This window comes from Chaetodon trifascialis, chromosome 18 (assembly GCF_039877785.1).
Source record: "Chaetodon trifascialis isolate fChaTrf1 chromosome 18, fChaTrf1.hap1, whole genome shotgun sequence".
NCBI classification, from domain to species: Eukaryota; Metazoa; Chordata; class Actinopteri; order Chaetodontiformes; family Chaetodontidae; genus Chaetodon; species Chaetodon trifascialis.
The window spans coordinates 23546822-23571466 of record NC_092073.1 but is presented as its reverse complement, the minus strand read 5'-3'; the positions used below and the strand labels follow the sequence as shown (position 1 = coordinate 23571466).

General features: G+C 45.8%; 1 protein-coding gene across 1 annotated transcript in view; it reads left to right on the top strand.

Annotated features, from left to right (window-relative positions):
- LOC139347121 (melanoma receptor tyrosine-protein kinase-like) overlaps positions 1-24452 on the top strand; it is a 31544-nt gene extending 7092 nt beyond the window's left edge. Inside the window, exons 2-27 of the mRNA XM_070986592.1 lie at positions 7278-7429; positions 8073-8280; positions 10475-10609; positions 10688-10756; positions 11543-11661; positions 12048-12189; positions 12607-12720; positions 12796-12922; positions 13456-13529; positions 13740-13830; positions 13977-14176; positions 14269-14401; positions 14586-14676; positions 14894-15051; positions 15146-15178; positions 16088-16232; positions 16482-16604; positions 17101-17199; positions 17768-17953; positions 18778-18933; positions 19197-19272; positions 19413-19559; positions 20278-20375; positions 20720-20863; positions 21174-21267; positions 21371-24452. Of these exons, the coding sequence (XP_070842693.1) occupies positions 7278-7429; positions 8073-8280; positions 10475-10609; positions 10688-10756; positions 11543-11661; positions 12048-12189; positions 12607-12720; positions 12796-12922; positions 13456-13529; positions 13740-13830; positions 13977-14176; positions 14269-14401; positions 14586-14676; positions 14894-15051; positions 15146-15178; positions 16088-16232; positions 16482-16604; positions 17101-17199; positions 17768-17953; positions 18778-18933; positions 19197-19272; positions 19413-19559; positions 20278-20375; positions 20720-20863; positions 21174-21267; positions 21371-21735 (3479 nt within the window). The 3' untranslated portion in view covers positions 21736-24452. The remainder of the gene's footprint in view (positions 1-7277; positions 7430-8072; positions 8281-10474; positions 10610-10687; positions 10757-11542; positions 11662-12047; positions 12190-12606; positions 12721-12795; positions 12923-13455; positions 13530-13739; positions 13831-13976; positions 14177-14268; positions 14402-14585; positions 14677-14893; positions 15052-15145; positions 15179-16087; positions 16233-16481; positions 16605-17100; positions 17200-17767; positions 17954-18777; positions 18934-19196; positions 19273-19412; positions 19560-20277; positions 20376-20719; positions 20864-21173; positions 21268-21370) is intronic.
- Positions 24453-24645: the final 193 nt, after the last annotated feature.

The window sequence follows — 24645 nt, the reverse complement described above, 5'->3', positions numbered from 1 at the left end:
CACACACACACAGATGCAGATTTGGTGAGTAGTTTTTGGTGGGAATATGTTTGTTCTCCACTTCCCATTCAGCTCTCCTCCTGTCAGACGGGATCTTGCGGCTGCTCTCACAGCTGAGAGACAAAGAAAAGACGAACCCCACGTGAGACCTTTTTATTCATGAGCGAGCTGAAGAGCAGGACAAAGCCGACAGAGGCAGCCTGAACCGACAGACGGACAGAAAGCACGTCTGCTCTCTGCGATTTACACCCTGCAGAGCATCATTTTGCTCCACTGAATCTCAGGCATCCACGACCATCATATGAAGAGACGGCACGTTTTTTAGAGTTTATCAGTTTGCTTTCAGATTCTTCCTGATCATTAATTTCAGTGGTATTCCAGTGATATCAGATGACCTTCAGGCATGAACTGATGACCTGTGCATGGAGGGGTTCTGTTGTTCCTGGACACTGTGGAAACCGTAGAAACAGAATCTGATGATTTGCACAAAGACGACGTCTCAAATGTTGAAACTGAGAAATTTCATTGTTTTGCTCATTTAGATTTAGAATCTGATGCAGCAACGTGTTTGAGTGACGCTGGTCAGGCTCATGTTTCGCTCTCTTCTCTTAACGAAGCTGCTGTCGTCCTGAAGGACCAAAGTTTTCTCGTTCAGGCTTAATGTGTGATTAAAGCTGCTCGACAGGTCAGACTCTCCTCTGTCCTATTTGAGGTTCATAATGCTCATAATGACATTTTCAGTGGCTGACAGTCAGTTTAGTGTTTGAACTCGGGCAGAATGTGTTTTGACGTTGACCGTCCTGAAAAGACGTCGTCTGCTGAGCAGCATGTTGCTTCAATACTTGAATGTATGGTTCAGCGTTAATGGAGCCTTCTCAGACGTGCTGGTTAGCCATGTGGACCGATGCCCCCCCAGACCACCGGACCACGAATTGGATGGTCCCGTTAATGACATCGACTGCAGACAGTGAAACAAACCCTCAGCTGAAATATTATTCTTAAACTTTTCCTGCATCATATTCTAAATGAGGATATCATTTTGAAAAACGAAGAAATTTCTCACTTTTCACATGTGATGTCGTCTTATTTTCAATCAAATGAGGTTTCACAGTTTTGCAGATCATCACGTTCTGCTGCTGTTGTTTTGCGTGGTGTCCTCGTGTTTTTAGAAACGCTGTGAGGACGCATTGTAACCTGCAGTAACTGATCGTCTTCAGCAGACACGGACATGTCTTCACCTTGTCCAACGTTGTTGGACTTGTTAGGAAGCTTATTCCCACATCGAGGAGCTTCGGGGCTGCAGGATCCTGCAGTTTTTAAAGCGAAAGCAGTCGAAGTGAAACTGAAATGTGATTTTGTCGGCGGAGCTCAAACCTGCTGAGTGTGTGTTGGACAGGGCGAGCATTTCTCAGCTGGTCAAGACATTCCTGAACTGTGTGTGTGTGTGTGTGTGTGTGTGTGTGTGTGTGTGTGTGTGTGTGTGTGTGTGTGTGTGTTGTACAGAGACAAAGCCACTGTGTTCCACTGTGACCTTTCGGTCCAACAGGTCTGTGGAGAACCAGGTCCAGCCTGCAGGTTCGGGTCCGTTCAGGGTCAAACAGCCTCTCGTGCGTCTGTCACGTCGTGTTTTCTGCCCGTTCAGAAATATCAATAAAAACACTTAAGCGCAGTTTAAAACCCGGCGTTTTATGGAGCGTTTTCGCAGCAGATCGATCAAAAGCCCTCATTGATTTGGTGGAGTGAATATTTGTCTTTGGGCGGTGAGCTGGAGCTGCAGGCAAGGTGACTGCACTGAGGTCCAATCCAGGCCTTTAGACACAAGCTTTCATTGACGGATGCTTTTTCATTGATCTGAGCCTTTTAATCAATCAGCTCTGGTTTTCCTTTGTCATGTTAGCAGTGACGTCTCTTTGTCTCGTTCTGCTTCATCAAACACTTGAATCTGACTCTGAATCACATCAATCCACAAACAGAATTCTTCATATAAGAAAACATCAGATTTTCTAAAGTCTTCGTGTGTTTTGATGTAAGATCTTTTATCCGTAAAGTAACTGAAGCTGTCAGATGAAAAGAAAAGACTCAAGTACAGTACAAGTACTTCAACAGTGTACTTCAGCACAGTGCTTGAGTAAAAGTACTATCAACTGATCATCTCATCTGTTTGAAGTCGGATCAATAACTGAAGCTGATCAGCGTCACAGCAGTGAGCTGCTGAACATCTTTCTGAATGTGGAGCTGAGCGGGTTCAGATCTGATGACGTGCTCCTCTGCAGCAGCTGCTCGGCCTGTGTGCAAAGAGACGGCGTTGACTTTTCTTATTATAATCTTTATTTGATAAACTTAACGTCCGATTCGTTAAGTTCGAACTGAACCGCGCAGACCTCTGCGGGGACCAGAGTTCACGTAGGTTTGGTTGTTTTTTGGGTGAACTCAGAGCAGGAAGGCAGAAACTCTCCATCTTCTGCTCCGTTTTCTTCTGCGCTCTTTGATCTTTTATGAAGATTGATTTTGTCCTGCTGCTCTGTGAAGACGCCGCCGCCTCGCAGTCAAGACGCTGGCCTCGCTCTGTTTGTGCGCGGCTGCGACTGGACTTTCATTTAGAGCTTTTCTTTGCTCTCAGAGGGATCAGCCGCCCCGCCGAGGGTCTCGTAAATAAAGACGACAAGAGCAGAAAGGGAGAAAGTCTGTCCACAGCGTCTCAGCTCAGACGTTCAGGAAACGACTCGAGCACGGGCTTCATGACCGAGGCCGTTCAGTTTCACTCAGGAAGTAGACGAGCTGCTGTCAGCTGGAGAACTTCAAATAGATCCTCAGTTGTTTCAAATGTTGGTCCTCAAACACGGAGGGGACTGAGATGTTGTCTGAAGGCTGAGGCAGCCTGTGCTGGACCGTCCTTTAGTCCATATGACTCCTTTCAAACTGAGAGTGTTTGTGTCTCAGACTAATGAAGCACAGAGGTGACAGAGCAGAAAACACATATGAACAGTTTGTGTAACATTTTTGACAAAGCCCACACGATCCTGGTCCTGGTCCTGGTCCTGGTCCTGGTCCTGGTCCTGGTCCTGGTCCTGGTCCTGGTCTCAGGAAACCCTGCTGGAGGTTTTGGATGAGCGACCAGCTCTGCAGGTCAGTTTGGAGGCTGATCTCAGGTCAGAGTTAGGCTGCAGTCAGTCTGGGTTCAGGCTCGGGTGTTCAGGCTCTGGTGTAGTGTGGGTCCATCAGGTCATTCTCCAGGCTGCTGATTGGACGACGCAGGCTGTCAACAAGCGGACAGACGGCCTCAGTGCAGACAAACAACATGTTGACTGACTGACGTTGTTACAGTGAACACTGACTGTGGTGTTGAAGAGCAGTCAGCAGCTCCTCACTCATTACAGCTAATTCAGCCCTGACACACACACACGCACGCACGCACGCACGCACGCACGCACGCACGCACGCACGCACGCACGCACACACATTCCTCTGAGACAGAGACGATGAAGAGCTGACTGTTGCAATGGGAGGAAGAGGCAGTGGGTGCAGGCACAGGTTGGTGTCTTATCTCCACCTGCATCTCGCAGACATTGTGAAACCGACAAATTCTTTTCTGTATCTTTCCTGAGCTCTGATTGGCTGCTGCAGCGATTGTGATCTGCAGAGAAAACACTGGTCCCATTAAACCACCGACAGCAGCAGAATAAAAGTGAAGAGTTCTGATGAAGAGGACAGTTTATTTGTGTCTGAGCCGCAGTTTAAGACTGCAGAGACACATGCAGCATCGTCACGAGAGGCCCCCCAACCCTGACCCAACCCCCGGGGGGGGGGGGGGGGGGTGACCTGAAAACAAGTCAGTCTGACCCTCAAAGTTAGAACAGTTTGTCTAAACCAATACACACACACACACACACACACACACACACACACACACACACACACACACACACACACACACACACACACACACACACACACACACCAGTTGGAATCTTCAGATTTCAGAAAAACAAAACACCAACAGCAAAGATTTACATGTCTCTCTTTTCTTTTCTTTCATTTTTTCCTTTTTCTTTCCTTTTGTTGTATTTTATTTCCTTTTCTTTTTGTCTTTTCCTCCATTTTCTTTTCTTTTCCTTTTTCCTTCCCTTTCTTTTCTCGTTTTCTTTTACTTCCACCTCTTCCCTTTTCTTTCTTTCTTTCTTTCTTTCTTTCTTTCTTTCTTTCTTTCTTTCTTTCTTTTCTCTCTCCTTGCTGTGCGCTCCAGCTGACTCAGCAGGAACATGGAGGCAGAGGACAGATGGATAAAGAGGATTTGAACGATCCAGTTTCTTCATGTCCGTCCTCTGTCGTCCTCCCTCTGATTCATTTGCGGTTTGTCTCTCTGAGCTCCGGCAGGATGGCGTGGCGATTGTTGACATGCACGTGCACGTGCATGAACCTCAGCATAAAACTCAGCTACTGTCAATTCAAGCTGCCGGACGCAGTGAATGTGTGTGCCGACATTTCTGTGTGTTAACCACCGGAAGAGTTCAGAAACATGATGAAAGAGCTGAAGCACTGTGACGCTGTTTGATGAAAAACTGCCATTTTCAGCTCCCGCAAAGCTTCCAGCAGCGTTTCTCAGCGCTCCACTGTAACGCAGTACTTTGTGACGTGATGCAGTAATGTGATTACTTGTCTCAGGAACAGCAGTGTGCAGTCATTACGTTTCATTAATGAGTTTTCAGCAGCAGAAACAGCCTCTTCTTTTTCTTCTTCTCCTTCTAGTCCTCGTGTCCTCGGTGTATCCGTCCCTGACTGATGCACCTGCCACAGAGACATTTGCTGCATGGTTAGTTTAACCCGGGAACACTGACGAATAACCGAACACAGTTTGTTTTCTCGTTGCTGTGGAGGAAGTTTTAGACTGAGAGGGATTTTCTGAAGCATGAACGTTGGCTTGAAGGACGAGTTGTCCCTCAGCAGCTGTTGTGTGCGTCCACTTGTGTCTCTGTGGTTACTCTGAGTGAACGCTCAGGCAGAAATCCACTTCTCTCTGTTGAGTTTAATCTCAGGCTGGAACTGAGCTGCTGAGAAACGAGGTGGAGCCGATTGTATGAGCAAAGATTGCAAAAGCATTTCTACGTTATCTTTGGCCTTCATAAGAAAACATGCGCATGGTTCACACACACACACACACACACACACACACACACACACACACACACTTCTTTCATGTGCAGTGTGCCATACAGCAGCCAAGGACGTCGTCCAAGAAACCATCTGACAGATCAGACCAGTTCCTGAATAAACAGTGTGTGTGTGTGTGTGTGTGTGTGTGTGTGTGTGTGTGTGTGTGTGTGTGTGTGTGTGTGTGTGTGTGTGTGTCTGTCAGTGTCTCACACAGATTAAAGCTCGTTCCTGGCAGTGTTCTCGTTAGCTGTTGCATGATGCTGCACGTAACGCTTCACTTTAAACCTGCGTATGCGTGCTTTGTGTCTGGTGTTGATCAGCTGTGGCTGCGGTCAGACGGCAGATTAAAGTGCTTGAAAGGCCTCAGCGTTCTCTGAGCGTCCTCGTCCTCTGAGTCACAGCTCAACACACAGACATGAAACAAGTCAGTGCGACTTCCGCTTTCAGAGGATCTGTTTTATCTGCTGTGTTGCTAATAAACCTCCACAAATCCACCGAGTCGTAGAAAAAGATGCGTGTTTCAGCTGCAGAACCCGCCTGAGACGTTGTCTTCAGCTGTCTGTGTGTCCATGAGGGACATGAGGATATTCATCAAATTATGGTTTTAACCCAGAGCGTGAATTTTTCTTACCAATGAAAGAAAGAAAGTTTTAGAGGCTTAAAATTTTAATGTTGTAAATTCTTTTCAAGTGTTAGTCTGGAAGCATTCAGTCCTGGTTGATTTGGTGACACCACACAGGAAGTACTGTTGCATTCTGGGACCAGTGAAACAAACTGGTGTCGTATTCATAAAGAAATCAGGACTTTTCCTTCATTCTGACGTTAGGCTGCAGACAGCAGGGAGCAGTGGAACAGAACGAGTGTGTCACCTGGCTGAGAAAAACAGTCTCAAAAGGATCTCAAATAATCGAGATTCACCAAGGTAATGGTCCGATTGACGTTATTGAATCTTGATTTGTCCTCTCTGGGATCCACCGGTGTTGCACATGAGTGAGTTTGGTCTGCAGGGGGCAGTGTGGAGGCTGCACGCTGACGTTCACATTAAAACATCACATTTTCAATCAGTGCTTCAGGTTTAGTGGTGTGAATGTGTGAGGGGTGTGTGTGTGTGTGTGTGTGTGTGTGTGTGTGTGTGTGTGTCTCCAGATGTGGACCGCTGCCCTGAAAGCGAGCCATCAGCCAATCCCAGCAAGGCAGAGATCGGTGCATGCCGCAGCTGTGTTGTCTTTGTGACATCACAGTGGGCAGCCGGCCAATGGGAATGCAGCCAGAGACACACATTGAGAGAAACAAGTTCAGACCAAAGTCATCATCGGTTTATGAAATAATTATCCACATTTTTCATCCATCCAACGACGCAGTCTCTCTGATCCGAGGCGTTCTCAGTGATCTGTGTTGTATTGTTGCTGTAACTCGCTCAGTGTGTGTGCTGCTGAATGGGATCAGGTGTGGAGGAAGAACCTGCAGGACAGGTGAAGCAGCTGCTGCAGGCTGTCAGTCAGGACGCCGCAGGCTGTTTATACGCTCACTGATGTCGCTGCAGAAGCCCGGGGGGAGTGCGACTCTCCTCCTCGTATCTTCTGATTTCTTCTTAAACCCTCCCAGCAGACACTCCCCTTCCTGCGAAGACGAAGTTGCTCCCTCCTACGATCGCAGCCTGTAGGGCTTCATTCCGCGCTCTGAGGAGGAATCGATGTGTCACATGTTTCCTGCAGCTGCTGTTCAACTTGTTTTTCTTTGGAATGTTCTCACACCTGCACACTCCTTCTTTAAATACTTTATGTCATGACCTCTTATCTTAACATCATCTGCTGCCTCATTCACTGATCCTCACTGGGTCACACACCTGACACTTCAGTGTAATTAGATTAACCAGAGCATGAAAACAGGGTCAGAGCAGCGCTGGAGTAACAAAGTACAGTTATTCAGGCACTGTGTTTAAATACACTTTTGAGGTACTTGTACTGTTCCTTCACCACATTTATCTGACAGATACAGTTTCTAGTTTCATGACATTATAGGTGCATTTAATTATGGGATGTTTGAAGTTTGTGTGCAGACACATAACTGTGGTCATACGCTGCAGCTCTGACAGTCGTGTCTCTCTGTCTCATGTCTCTCATCAGTGTGTCAGGGAATGAGTAACCAGCTGACGTTGTTGGGGACTCGCGATAATCACTATGACAACATGGTGAGGATGTACTCCAACTGCTCCGTGGTCCTGGAGAACCTGGAGATCACCTACACCCAGGAGCACCATGACCTGTCCTTCCTCCAGGTCGGTGTCCAGTGCTGGATTTGTTGTGCAGCCTGGTAGCTTCAGTTTCTTCAGTTTTTGGTGTCAAACACACTTTGATTATTTCTAAATCATCCATCAGTTTTTATATTGATCACCTTCTTTCCAGGCAATCGTCGTCTTTCTTTCTGTCAGAGTGACATTTCCCTCCTGCAGTGATCAGGAAGCTTTTTTAAAACTGTCTTTGTGTTGCATTTGAGGACCCTCTGACATCTGAGAACTGATGGTCATCTGCCAAACAGTATTGAAGAACTCTGTTGGCAGAAAACTCAAACCCAGAAGAGAAGAATAAGCAAACATCGATGCTGTGAAAGCATCGTGTTTGCTTTTCCCAAAGTTGCTGTTGAGCAGGTCAGAGCGCCCTTCATCACATCAGCAGAGGGAGTTCAAAACAGACCCTCATCACAGCTGCATGTGCAGGAAACGACACACACAGGAACTGATTTCAAAGAGCTTCCTGAAATCAGTCAGTGATTGATGCCAACAATCAGTCGATGAAGATTTGTTTTAAAATGAAACAACACAGCTCACATTTTTTCAGCCAGCTTTTCGAACTGCGCAGAATCCCTGAAAGCAAACGCTGGTGATTTGGTGATTGATTACTGATCATCTCCTCTTTCTTCAGACCATCCAGGAAGTCGGCGGCTACGTTCTGATCGCCATGAACGAGGCCGCAGTCATCCCATTGGTCAATCTGAGGCTGATCCGAGGTCAGAACATCTACGAGAGCCAGTTCGCTCTGCTGGTGATGTCGAACTACATCAAGAACTACTCGTCTGCAACTCTCAACTACACCGGCGGACTGAAACAGCTGCAGCTGAGCAGTCTGACGGGTACAAACACACACACACGAATGGGTAGTTCAAGGGGGCCTGGGAATGTCCTGTCTTCCCAGCAAATAGACAGATCTAGTTGGTACCTCAGGGGGCCTGAGAGTTTCCAGCACATATACCATCCTGGGCCGAGTCTGGCTGCTCGGAGAGCTCGAAGTACAGTATGAGCAGCAGTTTGAGGTCCGAGAGGAGTAACTGCACCTGACGGTCATTTTAAAGCAACGCCATTTCCTTTCTTTTGTAAGAGCCTACCGCTGTATTTTAAGATCTCTGTCAGATGAGCATAATGTGTTGCTCATAACGCTGGACTTGATGCATGTGACCGTGGGCATGTCGACCTTTAGCTGTCAACCTTCTGTATTCTTCATACTCTTATTTTTCCTCGAACTATTTACTGCTCATTGTTTTCTGCTTCATTTCATTTTACAAGCTGCTGAGGAGTGTCATTGATGTTGCCTCACTCATTACTGGCAGCGGGCCGGGCGGGTGGAGTCAGCACACCATTTAAAAATCCTCTGTCAACACCAGATTGTGCTCTGGCTGCAGGAAATAGACCGCACCCATACGAGCTCTGGCTGATGACATAGTTGATTTACTGCGGATGCATCCTGAAAGCTGTCAGAGTGATATTCAGCAGCATTAAGTGGACTTAAAGTCAGCTCCGTGTTGGCCCAAAGAAGATGCGTCTGCATTTGAAGCTCTGGCTGTTGGAGGTTGTGTAGAAACTGGAATTATGGTTTTGACAATTTATGATGTCATTTGGTTCAGTTTCAGAAAAGAAATATTGATGGATCTGAACACACAATAGTTCCTCTTGTGCATTTATTCCTACATTTTATGGTTGCAGCATTAAATTAAATGAAAATATTCCAGCTGTGCATAATTTTTTCCCCCTAAATTCAGCCTGAAACAGCCTGAGCATGAGACATTTGACTTGGACTTCATGACTTAAGAACTGATTGTGACTTCTGGACTTTAGAACTTTTCATGTGACTCTGAGTCTTCGGTACTGGTACTCAATGGTACCTTGTTTTTGGTACTTTCTCTCTAATAGCCAAAATGTAATTTCATTTGTAAAAAATGTCTAAAACGTTTCAATTTCAACATTGATAACATTGTAGAACATTTTACACGCAGCATTAAACGCTCTCACCAGGACCTACCTCCCCTCCCAGTCCGATCCTTGCAACCTGCAGTCCATCACTGTGGCGTAGCATGAAGACGTCAGAAACACAGCTTGCATACTGTAAAATTTCTGTGTATATAGTGTGCAATCCATGTGCTATTGGTTTAAGTTCATCATAAAAAATCTTTTGTGCTAAATAGCATGTTGGTAAGGAATTTTGGTTACAGCCAGTGGCCCAGTGGCCCAGTGGCTAATGCTAGCAAAAATGGTCAGCTAATGTCAACCAAGACAGTAAAAAAGTCCCATTATGTCCAACAACAACGTATCCAGCTAGCTAATTAATTATCTGAAGGTGTCGATGAAGTTGTCGATGCTTCCTCCGTCACACCAACCTTACACAATAACTAAGCCGGAAATTCAAACCATTATGGCGCCATTCACTACCTCCTGGAGGGAAGAGCTCTAGCTATTTTAAGTATAGCCATCGCGCTAGCTTGCCAACCATTGGCAACACGCAAATAAACCCACAATTTGTCTGCAGTTGTCTCTGTTCCACTGGAGATTATTCTGCCAGCAAATTGCTTAAACTCCAGGACGTCCAGTTCCTGGAGCCTCCAGCACACGACTGACCAGCGATCACTGGAGGAAACTCACAGCTGCTTTACTGCAAAGTGTCAATCATTTGAGTTTGATTGATCAACCTTTGGTAACAACGTCCTCAACGTTAATATTCCATTTCCTCACCTACCAAACCAAATTCTACCACATGCCAAGATGTCCTAATGAATACACTACCAGCATGACAACAGGGAAACTGTACTGAGGTGATTTACGACCAAACATCCTCTTCCTACCGATCCAGAGCTCCTGCGCTTTGTTGGTGTGCAACACATACAAAGAAGGAAGACTCTTAAATTCTTTGACTCCACGTCTTAAGACCTGAACTCATTGAGTCGGACCTGGACCCTCACATTTGACAGGAATACATGGACTTGACTTGATAAATAATGTCTTGAGCTCCATGAACTTCATCATTCATTATGTGTCTCCATCATCGTCCCCTCACAGAGATCCTGAAGGGAGGAGTAAAGATGGCCCACAATCCTTTGCTGTGTAACACTGAGACCATCCAGTGGTGGGACCTCGTGGACAAAGCCAGCAATCCCAGCATGCTTTTCAAAGTGGACACCTTCGCACGGACATGTATGTAGAAAAACGATGGTTACCTCATTAAGTTGATGCACGGGGTTTTACTGAATATTAATGTGTGTGTGTTTCCAGGTCAGAAGTGTGACCCGGCGTGTGTTAACGGTTCATGTTGGGCAGCAGGACCGGATCACTGCCAGAGATGTAAACACACACCTTTTTCTCATTGTCTACCTGCTGTATGTTACCTTTCTCCACCTTTTCTCCTCTGTTCCACCGACTCTCCCCTTCCTTCTGTCTCTCACCTGTTAGATAAGATAAGATATACCTTTATTAGTCCCACAGGGGGGAAATTTCAGGTATTACAGCAGCAAGAGTGGATAGCAAACATAGAGGGCATCAGTAATAAGGACATTAAATATCAAACCAAACAGTATAAACAAGGAATAACGAATATGAACAATCAGTACTGACATTGCACATTGAATGATAGTACTCCTGACTGGAGTATTGAGTTAAGTTAGTTCTGAACGCTGAATGACAAGCGCAGATAACAAGCACACAGAAGGTATGAACCTGAGGCACATAGAAGCGCAGGAGTCAGGATTACAGGCAAGCAGACAAAACTCAAGAAGCAGGAACAGGAGCCTCACTTTGTAACATGTGGAACAGAGGATTTGATGAATACTGATGTAGAGCTGGTGCTTAAATACTGTGGCAGCAGGTGGGTCTTGATTGCATGATTAGCAGCAGGTGTGATCAGGAGAGAGACAGACAGACAGACAGACAGACAGACAGACAGACAGACAGACAGACAGACAGACAGACAGACAGACAGACAGACAGACAGACAGACAGACAGACAGACAGACAGACAGACAGACAGACAGGGGACACGTGGACAAAATGAACAAATAAACATTCATATCATTCATGTTGATGAGCTCCACTGCAAAAATGTACTGAACTGTCTCTGTGTGTCTCTATTAGTCACCAAGTTGCAGTGTGCGGAGCAGTGCAGCAGGAGGTGTCGGGGTCCGAAACCCATCGACTGCTGTAATGAACACTGTGCTGCTGGCTGCACTGGACCTCGAGCCACAGACTGCCTGGTCAGTGTCTGCATGTTTGTTGTTTGTCAGTACTGCCGTCCAGCAACTTACAGCACTTACCTGTGTCTAAGTCCGACATCCAGGATGTCCCTTATCAAGAAAGCTCAGTTTTTAGTCAAGTCCAAAGTCAAGTCAGGTCTCATTCAAGACTGGCCAGTCCCCTATTAAGGCAGGTAAGTCCCAATGCAGTCTAATCATTTGATCTAATTCAGTTAGATTCACTTTCTTTTCTCTCAGCCATGCATTCTCTCCCTGTCTTTCAAACTAGCAGTAAATGTCTGTTTTTGAGTTATGCTTCACTTGTTATCCTCTATTCTACCTCTTTTAAGGCTACATTTACACAAATTGAAGACACTGTCTTTCCTTTGGTCCCTCTTCTTCTTCAGGCCTGCAGGGACTTTAATGATGACGGGACCTGTAAAGATACTTGTCCTCCTCCGACAGTCTATGACCCCAAGACCCACCAGGTGGTCAACAATCCCAACGTCAAGTTCACCTTTGGGGCGACCTGCGTCAAGGCCTGCCCACGTATGGACTTTAAAGCCTCTTTTTAATCAAGATCAACACAGTAATTCACTCTAAACAGATATAATCAAATAATAATCACATCTTCTGGTCCTGCTAGTGTCCCCCACAGGCTGCAGTGTTTATTACAGCTGAAGAATTTGTGACAGCTAAACCAAAACTTCATACTTCTACCGCATATGTTTTAAAGCAACGTCAAGCCTTTAGTGTCTCCAGAGGGAGCTCTGCAAAGTGATGTTGGTGTGGATTCAGAAAGAAGTGACTGAGCAGACCTCTGTAGCTGCTGCTCAGCTCTGCTGCAGGTCGAGGCTCCACAATACATTAGCTGCTGCTAGCATAACTCACCTGAATGCAGCAGTGTACTTCCTTACATTTAGGTAGAAATGAATACACTCCTGCTTTGTTTTTAATTACATATAGATAACTACGTGGTGACAGGTGGATCGTGTGTCCGCACCTGCAGCGCTGGAATGTACGAGGTGGAGGAGAACGGAGTCCAACGCTGCAAACCCTGTGATGGACCCTGTCCAAAAGGTAGAGGAAGACACTGAGAGAGACAGAGCTGAAGACTAAACAAATAACCTTGACGGAGTCTTTCTCTTCCTCCAGTCTGTGATGGAGTCGGGGTTGGTGCTCTGATCAAGACCATGGCCATCAACGCCTCCAACATCGAATCCTTCAGGAACTGCACTAAGATCAATGGGGATGTCTTCCTCATTGAAACCTCCTTTACTGGGTGAGATCCTCTTCACTGCCTCACTAAGAAATCCCTTTTATCAGTCACATTTCACACACAACATGTGAAGTTAGGAGGGGAAACTGCACACGCCATGCATATGTGAAATTTATTCCCCGCCTTTAACCCATCCTTGGACCGTCCTCCCTCCGCGGCAGGCCAGGAGTGGTGGGCTGCCTGGGGACCAGTTCCTGTTGTCACCATTGAGCACTACATGAGCTGCTCACAGGTTTAATGACATTTTCAGGTTACTTTGGACAAACCACAAAGATCTTTGTGAACTGTTTTCACTGCAGTTTCTTTCCATCCACGAGTCAGAAGTCTGACAAAATGTTTAAGCAGTGCTTCCGCTCATTTATGTTGACTTTGAGACCAGGTCTACCTGCATGAACTGTTGATGCTACTTGAACTTCTGTCTGCAGCTGCTTCAGCTTGATGTCTGAAAACTTACTTTGAGTGAAGGAAGGTGGCAAGTTTTGTGATCAATGACGTCAACACTTGAACACTTGGTTTCTTTTCATTGGTTCCTCCAGGGATGTGCACTATAAAATCCCGCCCATGGACCCGGCGAAACTGGAGTATTTCAGGACAGTGAAGGAAATCACAGGTAGGTCAAAGGTCATCAATGCCTCTCTACTGTAGTAACCCCTAAAGTCCACCAGGTGTGTTCTGTTCACGTCTGCAACATGTCCTATGTGTGCAATTCCACTGGCCACGTTCCATCTGTTTCAAAAGTGTGTGTGTGTGTGTGTGTGTGTGTGTGTGTGTGTGTGTGTGTGTGTGTGTGTGTGTGTGTGTGTGTGTGTCCGTCCTCCAGGTTTCTTGCTGATCCAGTCCTGGCCGGAGAATCTGACCTCTCTGTCAGTGTTTGAGAACCTGGAGATCATCAGGGGAAGAACAACACGCGCGTGAGTCACTTGATAAATACATTGTTGGTGAATGACCTCAGTGGTCAGCAGATTAACAGTGAGGTTAATCTGATCGTCTCAGTCAGTCCAACTCTTTGTTGGACTTGAATTCTAAGTATTCCTTATATTTGATATTTCCTGTCTAGACAGCACAGTTTGGCGGTGGTGAGGGCAAAGCACCTCCGCTGGCTGGGTCTACGCTCTCTGAAGGAGGTGAGTGCCGGCCGGGTGTTGTTGAAGGAAAACCCTCAGCTGTGCTACACCCAGTCTGACCAGTGGACCCGCCTCTTTAGATCCAGTGACCAGATCATCACCATGCGCAACAACACCCCCACCGATGTCTGCGGTGAGTTCCTGCATGTGTGCCGTGGTCATCACTGCCATCGCTGTTTAGTAAAGTGAATGAAACGAGAAAATCTTCCTGTCTCCTTCACACAGAACAACAGAATCGAACCTGTGACACAGAGTGTACAAATGTGGGCTGCTGGGGTCCAGGTCCCACCATGTGCGTCTCCTGTCGGCATTTCAACCGCAGGGGGCGCTGTGTGTCACACTGTAACCTGCTGCAGGGGTGAGACAGACCTTTGAATTCTGCTATTTGAAACAGGCTAATATCAGAGACAGGCTGTAATTTAAAACCTGCCTTTATTTGACAGTTTACCTCGTGTGTTTAGGAATCTTTGATCTATGATTGTTGTGTCCTCTGAGGGCTTCCGTCCTGTCTGCTGACCTTTCTCTTTATTATTTTTCTGCAGTGAGCCCAGAGAGGTCCAGGTGAACAGCAGCTGTGTGGAGTGTCACCCAGAGTGTCTGCTGAAGACCGACATCCCGACCTGCCACGGACCGGTCAGTCCACCCGCTGATAATGATGATAATAATTACTGAATTGTTAAAAAGTCCAACAAATATACAAAGTCACAACAGAGGAAAAAATGAGCAAATGTGATCAGATCCAGTTGAGCCGTGCACTAAAAATTCTCCAGTATCAATTTTAAGAACTGACCATATTTTCTGTGAATTACTTCTGAACATATCTTACTGCCTCCTCCGTCCCCACCTGCAGGGTCCAGACCAGTGTTCCCAGTGCGCCCACTTTAAAGACGGCCCCCACTGTGTGCCGCACTGCCCCCACGGTGTGCTGGGAGATGCAGACACGCTGATCTGGAAATACCCCGACAGGACCGGCCAGTGCCAGTCCTGCCACCAGAACTGCACCCAGGGGTGAGACGCATGTTGCTGATTGGTCATTCAGAGCTGACTGACAGAGAAGTGGCTCATACTTGAATGAAGGTGTTTTGTGTCTCTGTGCCTGCAGGTGTTCAGGTCCTGGACTATCTGGATGCATGGGGTAAAACTACATGTTTGAATGTGTGTGTTTGTGTTCAGCTCAGCATCTCACTCTTATGTTTATGAAAGAGATTCGTAACATCACAGGATAAGTCATCTTTTTGTTTGCACACAGCTGAAACATTGTGCAGATACTTCAGTTCTCGCCTTCTCGAAGGATTTCACGTGTTTCCGTTGACTTGGTCTGCAGTCACACTGCCTGATGTCTGCCTGATGATCTGTCTGAGCACACAGTAACACGAGTGTGCGATGGGATGGAAGTCAACAGAAATGACTTTCTTCTGCTCCATGTTGAAATGGAAATGTACTTGAATTACAGCAGCTGAAGGGCAGCTGAGGTAGATTACCTCAGCATGCTGAATGGGAGCTAACAGAAATTCTAACTTAGCATGATAAGTTTGAATAAGAGTTAGCATACCAACACTGAATGTGAGTCAATGGGAAATCTACCTTTGTATATTAAGTAGAAAATGGGAGTCAATACAAATTTTACCTTTTAATTTGAAAGGAATGTCATTTCAATTCAATTCACTTTTATTTGTATAGCGCCAAATCACAACAGAAGTTGTCTCAGGACACTTTCCATATAGAACTGCTACAGACCGAGCTCTTTATCTACAGAGAACCAACAATTCAATATGAAGTCTTCACTTGAATACTACATTTCACTGGTCTGAATATGCTCAGTTTCGGTGGAAGATAATGGTAATTCATATTGCTCAATGCTAAATTTGTATGCAGTTTCAATGGGAGTCAATGGTAATTTTGTCAAAGTCTATTTTGTATTCTACAATAGTGTGCTACAGTGGAATAGAAGTATATGGAAATACTTCATATGCCACATTTAATGAACAACTATGGTGACAAATGTAAATGCCTGTGAAACGTCCTGCATTCTCTGTCCTCACAGTGCTGCCAACCACTCCACATTGGCAGTGGCCATCGTTGGTGGACTCTTGATTGCCGTCATCGTGTCATTGGTTATCTTTGTGTTGCTACGGCGACAACAAATCAGGAGGAAGAGGACCCTGCGCCGCCTGCTGCAGGAGAGAGAGGTGGGAGCGGGAGCGCTCACTTCATTCATAAAAACTGTGAAATATACTCAGTAACAAGAGACGTCGACAAGACAAAAACAGGTTTTGTTGACTAGATTTGACTGAAACTCACCTTTAATGAGAGGACCAAGACTGAATATGAAAATAGCTAACAAAGTTAAAACTATAGAGGACAGAAAAACACTTAAATCCTGTATACATGTAATGTTACTTGGGATTCAGATGAAGTATTTAACATGTGTGCTGTAGCTGGTGGAGCCATTGACTCCAAGCGGTGAAGCTCCTAACCAGGCACTGCTGAGGATCCTGAAGGAGACGGAGTTTAAGAAAATCAGGGTGCTCGGCTCCGGAGCCTTTGGGACGGTCTTCAAGGTGAGAGGTTTAGATTCTCCTGCAAAATATCACTTGATGATACTTTTGTTGAAGCTGCTCTGTGGAGAGGTTAAAGCCACGTTGGAGAGATGGAAATCACTGTCAGGCCACTTTGTTTCAGAATGAAATGTCTCAACAACAACTGGATTGATTGCCATGATTTTGTACATTCACTCTCCCCAGAGGACGTCACGACACACGTCAGAAGTTGTACCTGCTAGACTGCAGCTTGTTAGTGTTGTCACTGCGGGCTTGTTAGCTTGCTGATGTTAGCATTTAATGCAAAGCACCGCAGTGTGTAAGTACAGCTGTTAGCACGACTGAAACTCTCAGTTCTCAGTTTCACTGGTTCACTTCCCTTTGTGTCAGATCAGACACCGATAAGCGTATAACTTCTAATTTTATTATCATTTAAGTTGTTGGGTTTTATTTTTAACACATTTTAAGTTTGTATCCCTGCTGCTGTTGCTGTGTTGAATGTAATGAATGTTATTAGGGTCTGTGGATCCCTGAAGGAGAGAACGTGAGAATCCCAGTTGCCATCAAAGTCCTCCGAGAGGCCACATCACCCAAAGCCAACAAAGAAATCCTCGATGTAAGACTTCTTCTTCTTCTGTCACTCCTCTCTTTCATCTCCTCGTTCCCTCCAGAGTCATTGGAACAAATCTGACTGGGGGCCAACAGGGCACCCGGCGGGGCCACTAAGTGCTTCTTCTTCTTTCATTTTTCTCCTCCCAGTCACGTTATTGCTGATCTTTTGTGCCCATTATTTATGCGCGGAAGTATTTTTTTCTCTAGAATTACAAAATGATGCTCTCAGTCTTTGTTTTTCATTTTGGACATTAAACAGTTTGATTTTGATCAGGGACATGGATGTCTCCCTGCCTTCCACATGAGAGAAACTAGCAATTTGAGGGCCCAAATTATTAATGAGTGTGAGCACAATAAGTCATTTAAGGGTGTAAATCACTGAATGAATGCACAAAGTAAGAATATTGAAGAACAGTTCATTGAAAGTCGTCTCCACCAGGCTGTGTACAGTCAGGCTTTCCTCATCCTGCAGTTATTCTCGGGATGTTCGCTGGTGACTGCAGACTGTGGCCTGTTTTAGATGATACTGAGTTGGGATTTGTGTGTGTGTGTGTGTGTGTGTGTGTGTGTAGGAGGCCTATGTGATGGCCAGCGTGGATCACCCTCACGTGTGTCGTCTGCTGGGCATCTGCCTGACGTCGTCGGTCCAGCTGGTGACTCAGCTGATGCAGTATGGCTGCTTGCTGGACTACGTCCGACACCACAGGGACCACATCGGGGCTCAGTGGCTGCTGAACTGGTGTGTCCAGATCGCCAAGGTGAGCCCAGATAAACTGTGTCTGTCACTATGAATAAATCATTGATGCAGATCTTGTACAAACCAGCAACCCTGTGTCTCAGGTTATATTGGTTGAAGAAGAAGAAAAACTCTGCCTGAGGCATCAGCCCCGTCTGAGCTCACTCTAAGCCTGCAGAGGCCTATTAGCTTGAACGCAGCAGGAAACAGTGTTTGTGTGTTGTAGCGGTGTTAATCTATGAAGCAACTGTTTTAAGTCTCATTTGGATCTTAAAGTGCTGGGAAAATCACAGACAACAAGGTCATGAGCTCAGCGTAAAGTCTGCATGTTGTTCTGCAGCATTAAGCCGCCGGTTTACTCCATCGGAGCCGCTCGTCAGACTGTCGAAGAGATTCAGGAGCCCGGGAAACAAAAGGAGTTCATTTGTATAGCAAAGCACGTACATGAGGTGAAATAATAAATGAAATAAATCAGCCGTTTTTAAAAGGTGTGACTTTACCTGACGTTTAAAAGAAAATACAGAAGCAGCGACACAGATTTTACAGTTTAGAGGACATGACGACGAATCCACAGTGAAATCTCGACCAGAACTGTGAGAGGAGCGTCTTTCTGCTAACCTCAGTGTTTGTCTTTGCACGTATGGAGCTGTGAGTCAGACGTGTTCTCGGGCCGCCGTCGATCAGTGATGTGACTGACATTGCATGTTAGCATCTATCAGATTAGCAGAAACATTTTTTAGTTCCACCATTTTCGGACTGAGCTGAAAAACTCAGAGATCCACTTTAAAGCAGCCAGTTCACAGACTGACGGAGCTTCCTGTGGTCCGTCCGTCTGTCTGTCTGCAGGGCATGAACTACCTGGAGGAGCGTCACCTGGTGCATCGAGACCTGGCAGCGAGGAACGTCCTGGTGAAAACTCCTAACCACGTCAAGATCACCGACTTCGGTCTGGCCAAGCTGCTGACAGCTGACGAGAAGGAATACCACGCTGACGGAGGAAAGGTGCGTTTGTTATTGTGAATCTGACTCCTGAGCTCCATAACTCCTCCTGGAGAGTAACTGTGGACAGAACTTTTCCCGTAGCAAAAAATACTGGTTTTATGTCCAGATACATAATGAATGGATACAGGCTTTTGAGTTGTTGGATGGTGGACTTTTTCCTTTTTTTGGTGGAGCTACAGGGCTAACACTTTCCCCCCGCTTCCAGTCGCTGTGCTAAGCTAGGCTAAAGTCAATATATGTTTGCCCCTCTCTGCACTCTGTAGGTCCCCATTAAGTGGATGGCTCTGGAGTCGATCCTCCAGTGGACGTACACACATCAGAGTGACGTCTGGAGCTATGGTGAGTCAAGCTGTGCCCCCCCCCCCCCCCCCCCCCCACACACACACACACACACACACTTGTCTTATTTTGAACTTTTGTTGATGCAACTTCACCAACTAGTCAGTCAGTTTCAGCAGTGGATGGTCTGTGGTCTGCAGGAGTCACTGTGTGGGAGCTGATGACATTCGGATCCAAACCGTACGATGGCATCCCGGCCAGCGAGATCGCGTCGGTGCTGGAGAGAGGAGACCGGCTTCCCCAGCCCCCCATCTGCACCATAGACGTCTACATGATCATGGTCAAATGTAAGTTTGAGCTAAATGCCACCGTGCTGTTAGGAGGTACAGTGTTTGCCAAATTCAGTGTCTTAGCTTAGCATATTAACATTTACTAATTAGCACTCAACACAGAGAGCAGCTGAGGTTGATGGGAATGTCATTAGTTCTGCAGGTATTTGGTCATAAATCAAAGTACTAGACACATTAACATGTTGACCTGATGGTGGTGCTACGTGAAAAGTCAGAGGATCAATAAAGTTAGTTCAACCACATTTCATCACAATCATCCAGCAGCTGTTGAGATATTTCAGTCTGAATGTGTAAATCAACCAACATCACCATCCCACTTTCCAACACACACCTGGACACTAACACACACCTGGACACTAACACACACCTGGACACTAACACACACCTGGACAGTAACACACACCTCAACACTAACACACACCTGGACACTAACACACACCTGAACAATAAGACACACTTGGACACTAACACACACCTGGACACTAACACACTCCTCAACACTAACACACACCTGGACACTAACACACACCTGGACACTAACACACACCTGAACAATAAGACACACTTGGACACAACACACACCTGGACAGTAGCACACACCTCGACACTAACACACACCTGGACAGTAGCACACACCTGGACAATAACACACACCTGGACGCTGACAGACACCTGGTAGTCCAGCTGAGGAAATATTTCCTGTCTCTCTCTCCAGGTTGGATGATAGACCCGTCCAGTCGTCCCGGGTTTAGAGAGCTGATAGCTGAGTTCTCAAAAATGGCCAGAGATCCATCCAGATACCTGGTCATACAGGTACACTGAGTGTGTGTGAGAGCAAGCGAACATTATGGTTGATTAGAACTTTGGTCCTACTTTGGTAGTTTAGTCCATCACTTCCGTCCCTGTTCCAAGTGAACAGCTGAGGCCTGAGAACGCTGACATCCAGACATCAGGACGTTTCTGCTGAGTCATGATTTGTTGTGACTTGTTAATAACAGGTGAAGCCTTTTGGTTTTCAGTTTTCAGGTCAACCTTGAGCTTATTGGTTTAGATTTTAGTGTTGGTAATTTACTCAACAGTAATAAAAGCAATATTAAAAACAGTCCTTGAACCAGTATTGGTGTTGATCTGATCTGATCTGATCTGATCTCTGGCAGGGTGACCTTCCCAGTCCAACAGACAGCAGGTTTTACTCTCGCCTGCTGAGCTCAGATGACATGGAGGATGTGGTTGATGCCGATGAGTACCTGCTGCCTTACAAAGGACTGGGTAACCATGACAACCGTACCTGCACCCCCACGGTACACACACTCCTCTCTCACCTTTAGCTCTGAGTCAGGACGTCTTTAAACCTGCTGACACTGATGTGTTTTGGCCTCATGCTGTTTCTCTGGGTGTGTCTCAGTTTTCAGTTTAAAACATATTTGTGCTGCTGAAGCAAGAGATCAGAAATTGTGGCTAAAATAAATAAAAAATGAAAGCATGAAAAGTAAACAATGACCATTGAACTGACTCAACGTACCTCTTATGCACCTTTTCTTTGTGTGTCACATTTCAGGTAAAACTTTCAGTCTGTAAAAATGCATTTTACCGTCTTTTGTTTGATCTCAGAACGGTCGTCCAGTCAGAGAGAACAGCATCGCTCTGCGTTACATCACTGATCCAACTCGCAGCTCACTGGATAAAGAAGACTTCAGCGGCCACGGTACACACCTGTGGGGATTATTGACCAACTACGAAAAAACAGGATGAGTAGAGAAATCAGAGTAAATGGACACATGAATCATCTCAGTTTGTCTCTCTTTCAGAGTACATGAACCAGAGTTTGAGTGAAACCAGCCAGAGCAGCAGGATGTCGGAGGTTTTGAATCCCAACTACGAGGACCTAAGACTGGGCTGGGGTGCTACCTCGCTCCCCTCCCTGCTGGAGGATCTAAAGCCTTTCCCCAAAGTTTCTGAGGGACCAGAATACCTGAACACCCTCCAAAGCTCACTCCCCCTGGCCGCCAGTGACAGCCTGGACAACCCGGACTACCAGGCCAACTTCCTGCCACAGGTCACGCCGTCCACCAGTGATGCCACCGCTTTAACGGGGAACGGTCGGTTCCTCCCGGCAGCAGAGAACCTGGAGTATCTGGGTCTGGGTGCTGCACTGCATGCCCCCGTCCGCTAGGGGCAGCAGTATTCAGTCCCTTTGGATGTTGATGTAGGCCGCAAACAGTATTTAATTTAACTGTTTTTATTGTATGTTCGTCTTCTGCTACACTGGAACACAACCTGAAACCAGACAGACGTTACTGAGGAAGAGGAGAACCAGACTGTTTTCCAAGGATTCAAACTCACAAACTGGATGTTTCCTTGAACTTTTCAGTGGTTTCATGAACTTGTTTGATGTCTTACTATGAAAACAGGCAGACGTTTCTCAACGCAAACACTCAGTTTCACCACAGCAGTTACTTCAGCTGATTCGCCTCGGTCCTTAGGATGATCCAGACGCCAGCAGCTTGATGGATTCACAGACTAAATCTACGAGACACGAAAGCACATTGATCTCTACCTCATTTTTCATTTTTTCTTCTACTTCACCATTCCTCTGCATCCCGCCCTCGTCAGTGTTTGCACGAATGAGTTCCTCGATTGGAAAAGCTGGAGACAAAACTGGGACTTAAACACGGAGACATTTGAAAATGTGCAGAAGCAAATTGGATTCGCCAAAGAAGAAAAACTGGAGATGTTTGATCTGTAATTTGTCATGCAGTCTTGATGGATCGCTGCTTCATCAGTGGCGCCCCCGCTGGTGGACTGGTGACTGTAGCTCAAATCAAAGTGCAGCACTTCCATCTGTTTAGCTTTATGGGTGATATATGTAAGGGATAATGCCCTTCGAGGTGTCCATTATCAGAAATGAATGAATGACGCGGAGGTGTGAACCGTCTGACGCGAAGGGCATTATCCCACTTATACCATGGTCACTTACGAAAGAAATAAATATTAAGTAAATATTAACATATTAATAATTATACGTTAATGTTGTTTTTTACCGTTAAAATCGTTAAAAAGTTTTTCACAAGAAGCTGCTGAGTGGCCTATTTAATATCTCTCGTTTTGACGCGTTGCCAAGGTAACCGGCTCTGGCCACAGAACCTGCAGCTCGGTCGGCCTCAGCTGTTATATTAGGCCTAATCAGTGGAGGGAAGTGAGATGATTGCTTAACGTTATGTTACGTGATACAAAGTATCATTTCAGAGGCCAAGTGCACCTCTTACCGCTTGTGTGTGATCTGAAATTTTGTTTCAAAGAATCAAAGTCCACAGATAGTTTCCTAGATCGTTTTTACCAAAAATTATCCACCATTCACTCTGATCATTAAATGTGCATCAAGCAAGTAAGTCTATCCTAAATCTGTTGCCGTGGTTACCAACTAGCGTTTGAGCCAGCACAATAATTTAGAACAATCAGGCTATTTATAGGTGTCCTACAACACTTTTTAATGGACACCCTGCAGCCAATCAGAATCGAGTATTCACCCAGACCATGGTATAAAAACATTTAATAAATGGTTTCTAACACTATAATGTAGTGACAGATATAAGATGTTTCTGTTTATCAATACTCAGTACTTGTCAACAGCTGAAACGTCTCCTGTATGAATGTTTTGTATTGTTAGAGCCGTCTCTGACTGCGTTCAGGATGTGATGATGCAGCAGCCTCCACCTCCATCCACAGGAGGAGATCCAGCTGTGAACACACTCAGAAACACTCTGACGGCTACTTCATAGCCTGTTATAAACCATCATTACACGTTTTTGTGCTGCTTGTGAATGCTACAGAGGAGAAATGAAAGTGTTGCCATTTATGCTTTACGTTATTCAGGTTCAGTGTGAAACGTTTTGTCATATCACTCGTCCCTGCTGTCTCTCCAAAGCCAGTCAGAGGCTTAAATCTTGAACTGAAAGGAGCCGCCCCGCTCACAGAGACTCTGCAGAGGACAGCGATGTTGGACTCTTCGGGCTCCACATGAAGACTTCGTCTCAGAGGCTCCTCAGCTGCTGGCTGCTGTCGGCCTGAGGATGAAACTTTTCTTTTCACTTTGAAAGTTTCTGCTCAGTTTGTGGTTTGTTTCCATCCACAGACTCAGATGGATGGACAGTTTGTGTTGAATGAATAATCTGCCTGTTTTTATGTAAATTCACATTTGAGAACAGGTGACGGTTTGTGAACTCGGTAAAACTTTCTGTCATCGTCTGACTGGAAACACAAGTTCAGCTTTGACTTCTCGTTTCACATGTGAACCAGCTTTGATGAATTGTGTAAAAAGTGTTTTATTCTGCCTGAAGATTGAGCCAAACTCTCTGAACGATCACTGCTTCGTACTGTGTGTCACTGCTGTTAGCGGAGATGATGATGATGATTCTTCAGATTCTGGAGGACATTCATCGTTCAGATGGAGGACACGGGAGTCTCCGCTCTGATGAAGACTTTCTGTATGTTGAAACGTCTTAAAGCTTTTTAAGTGTTTCCTCCACATCCTGTATTCATATTGAGTTTTTAAACATGTTGTTATGACACAAAAGGTGAATTTTTCTCACGACTTTGTTGACACTGACAAATGTTTTGGGATACTGGGTGAAAACCAGGTGATCAGCACTGCAGTCTGACCAAAGTCTGAGCAAGAAGAATCAAAAGAACCAAAGCAGCATCAGACAGTTCTTTGGATGAAGAAAAGCTGCAAATGTGATGGAACAGAAAACTCTGGAGACCAACGGCAGGTGGAGCTGATCCTCCAGCTGCTGCCATCAAACCACCACAGAAGAAGAGACGTCATTCGAAGAGCTGCAGTCAGAGGTGGAATGATGGAAACATGATGCAGTTCAGACGTTTCTGTCAGCTTCATGTGTTCATGTGAGGAAGGTTACAGCCTCCTCCTCATCGCTCTTCATCGAAGAAGACTCGAGTCCGGCAGCTCTGATCCTTACAGATGATAAAACGATACGCTGAATAAGTCCTGATGTCGACATAATGAACCTCCACGCCAGCGAATCACGTTGAATTTCTGTGAACATTTCATTTTTCAGGCTTTTAG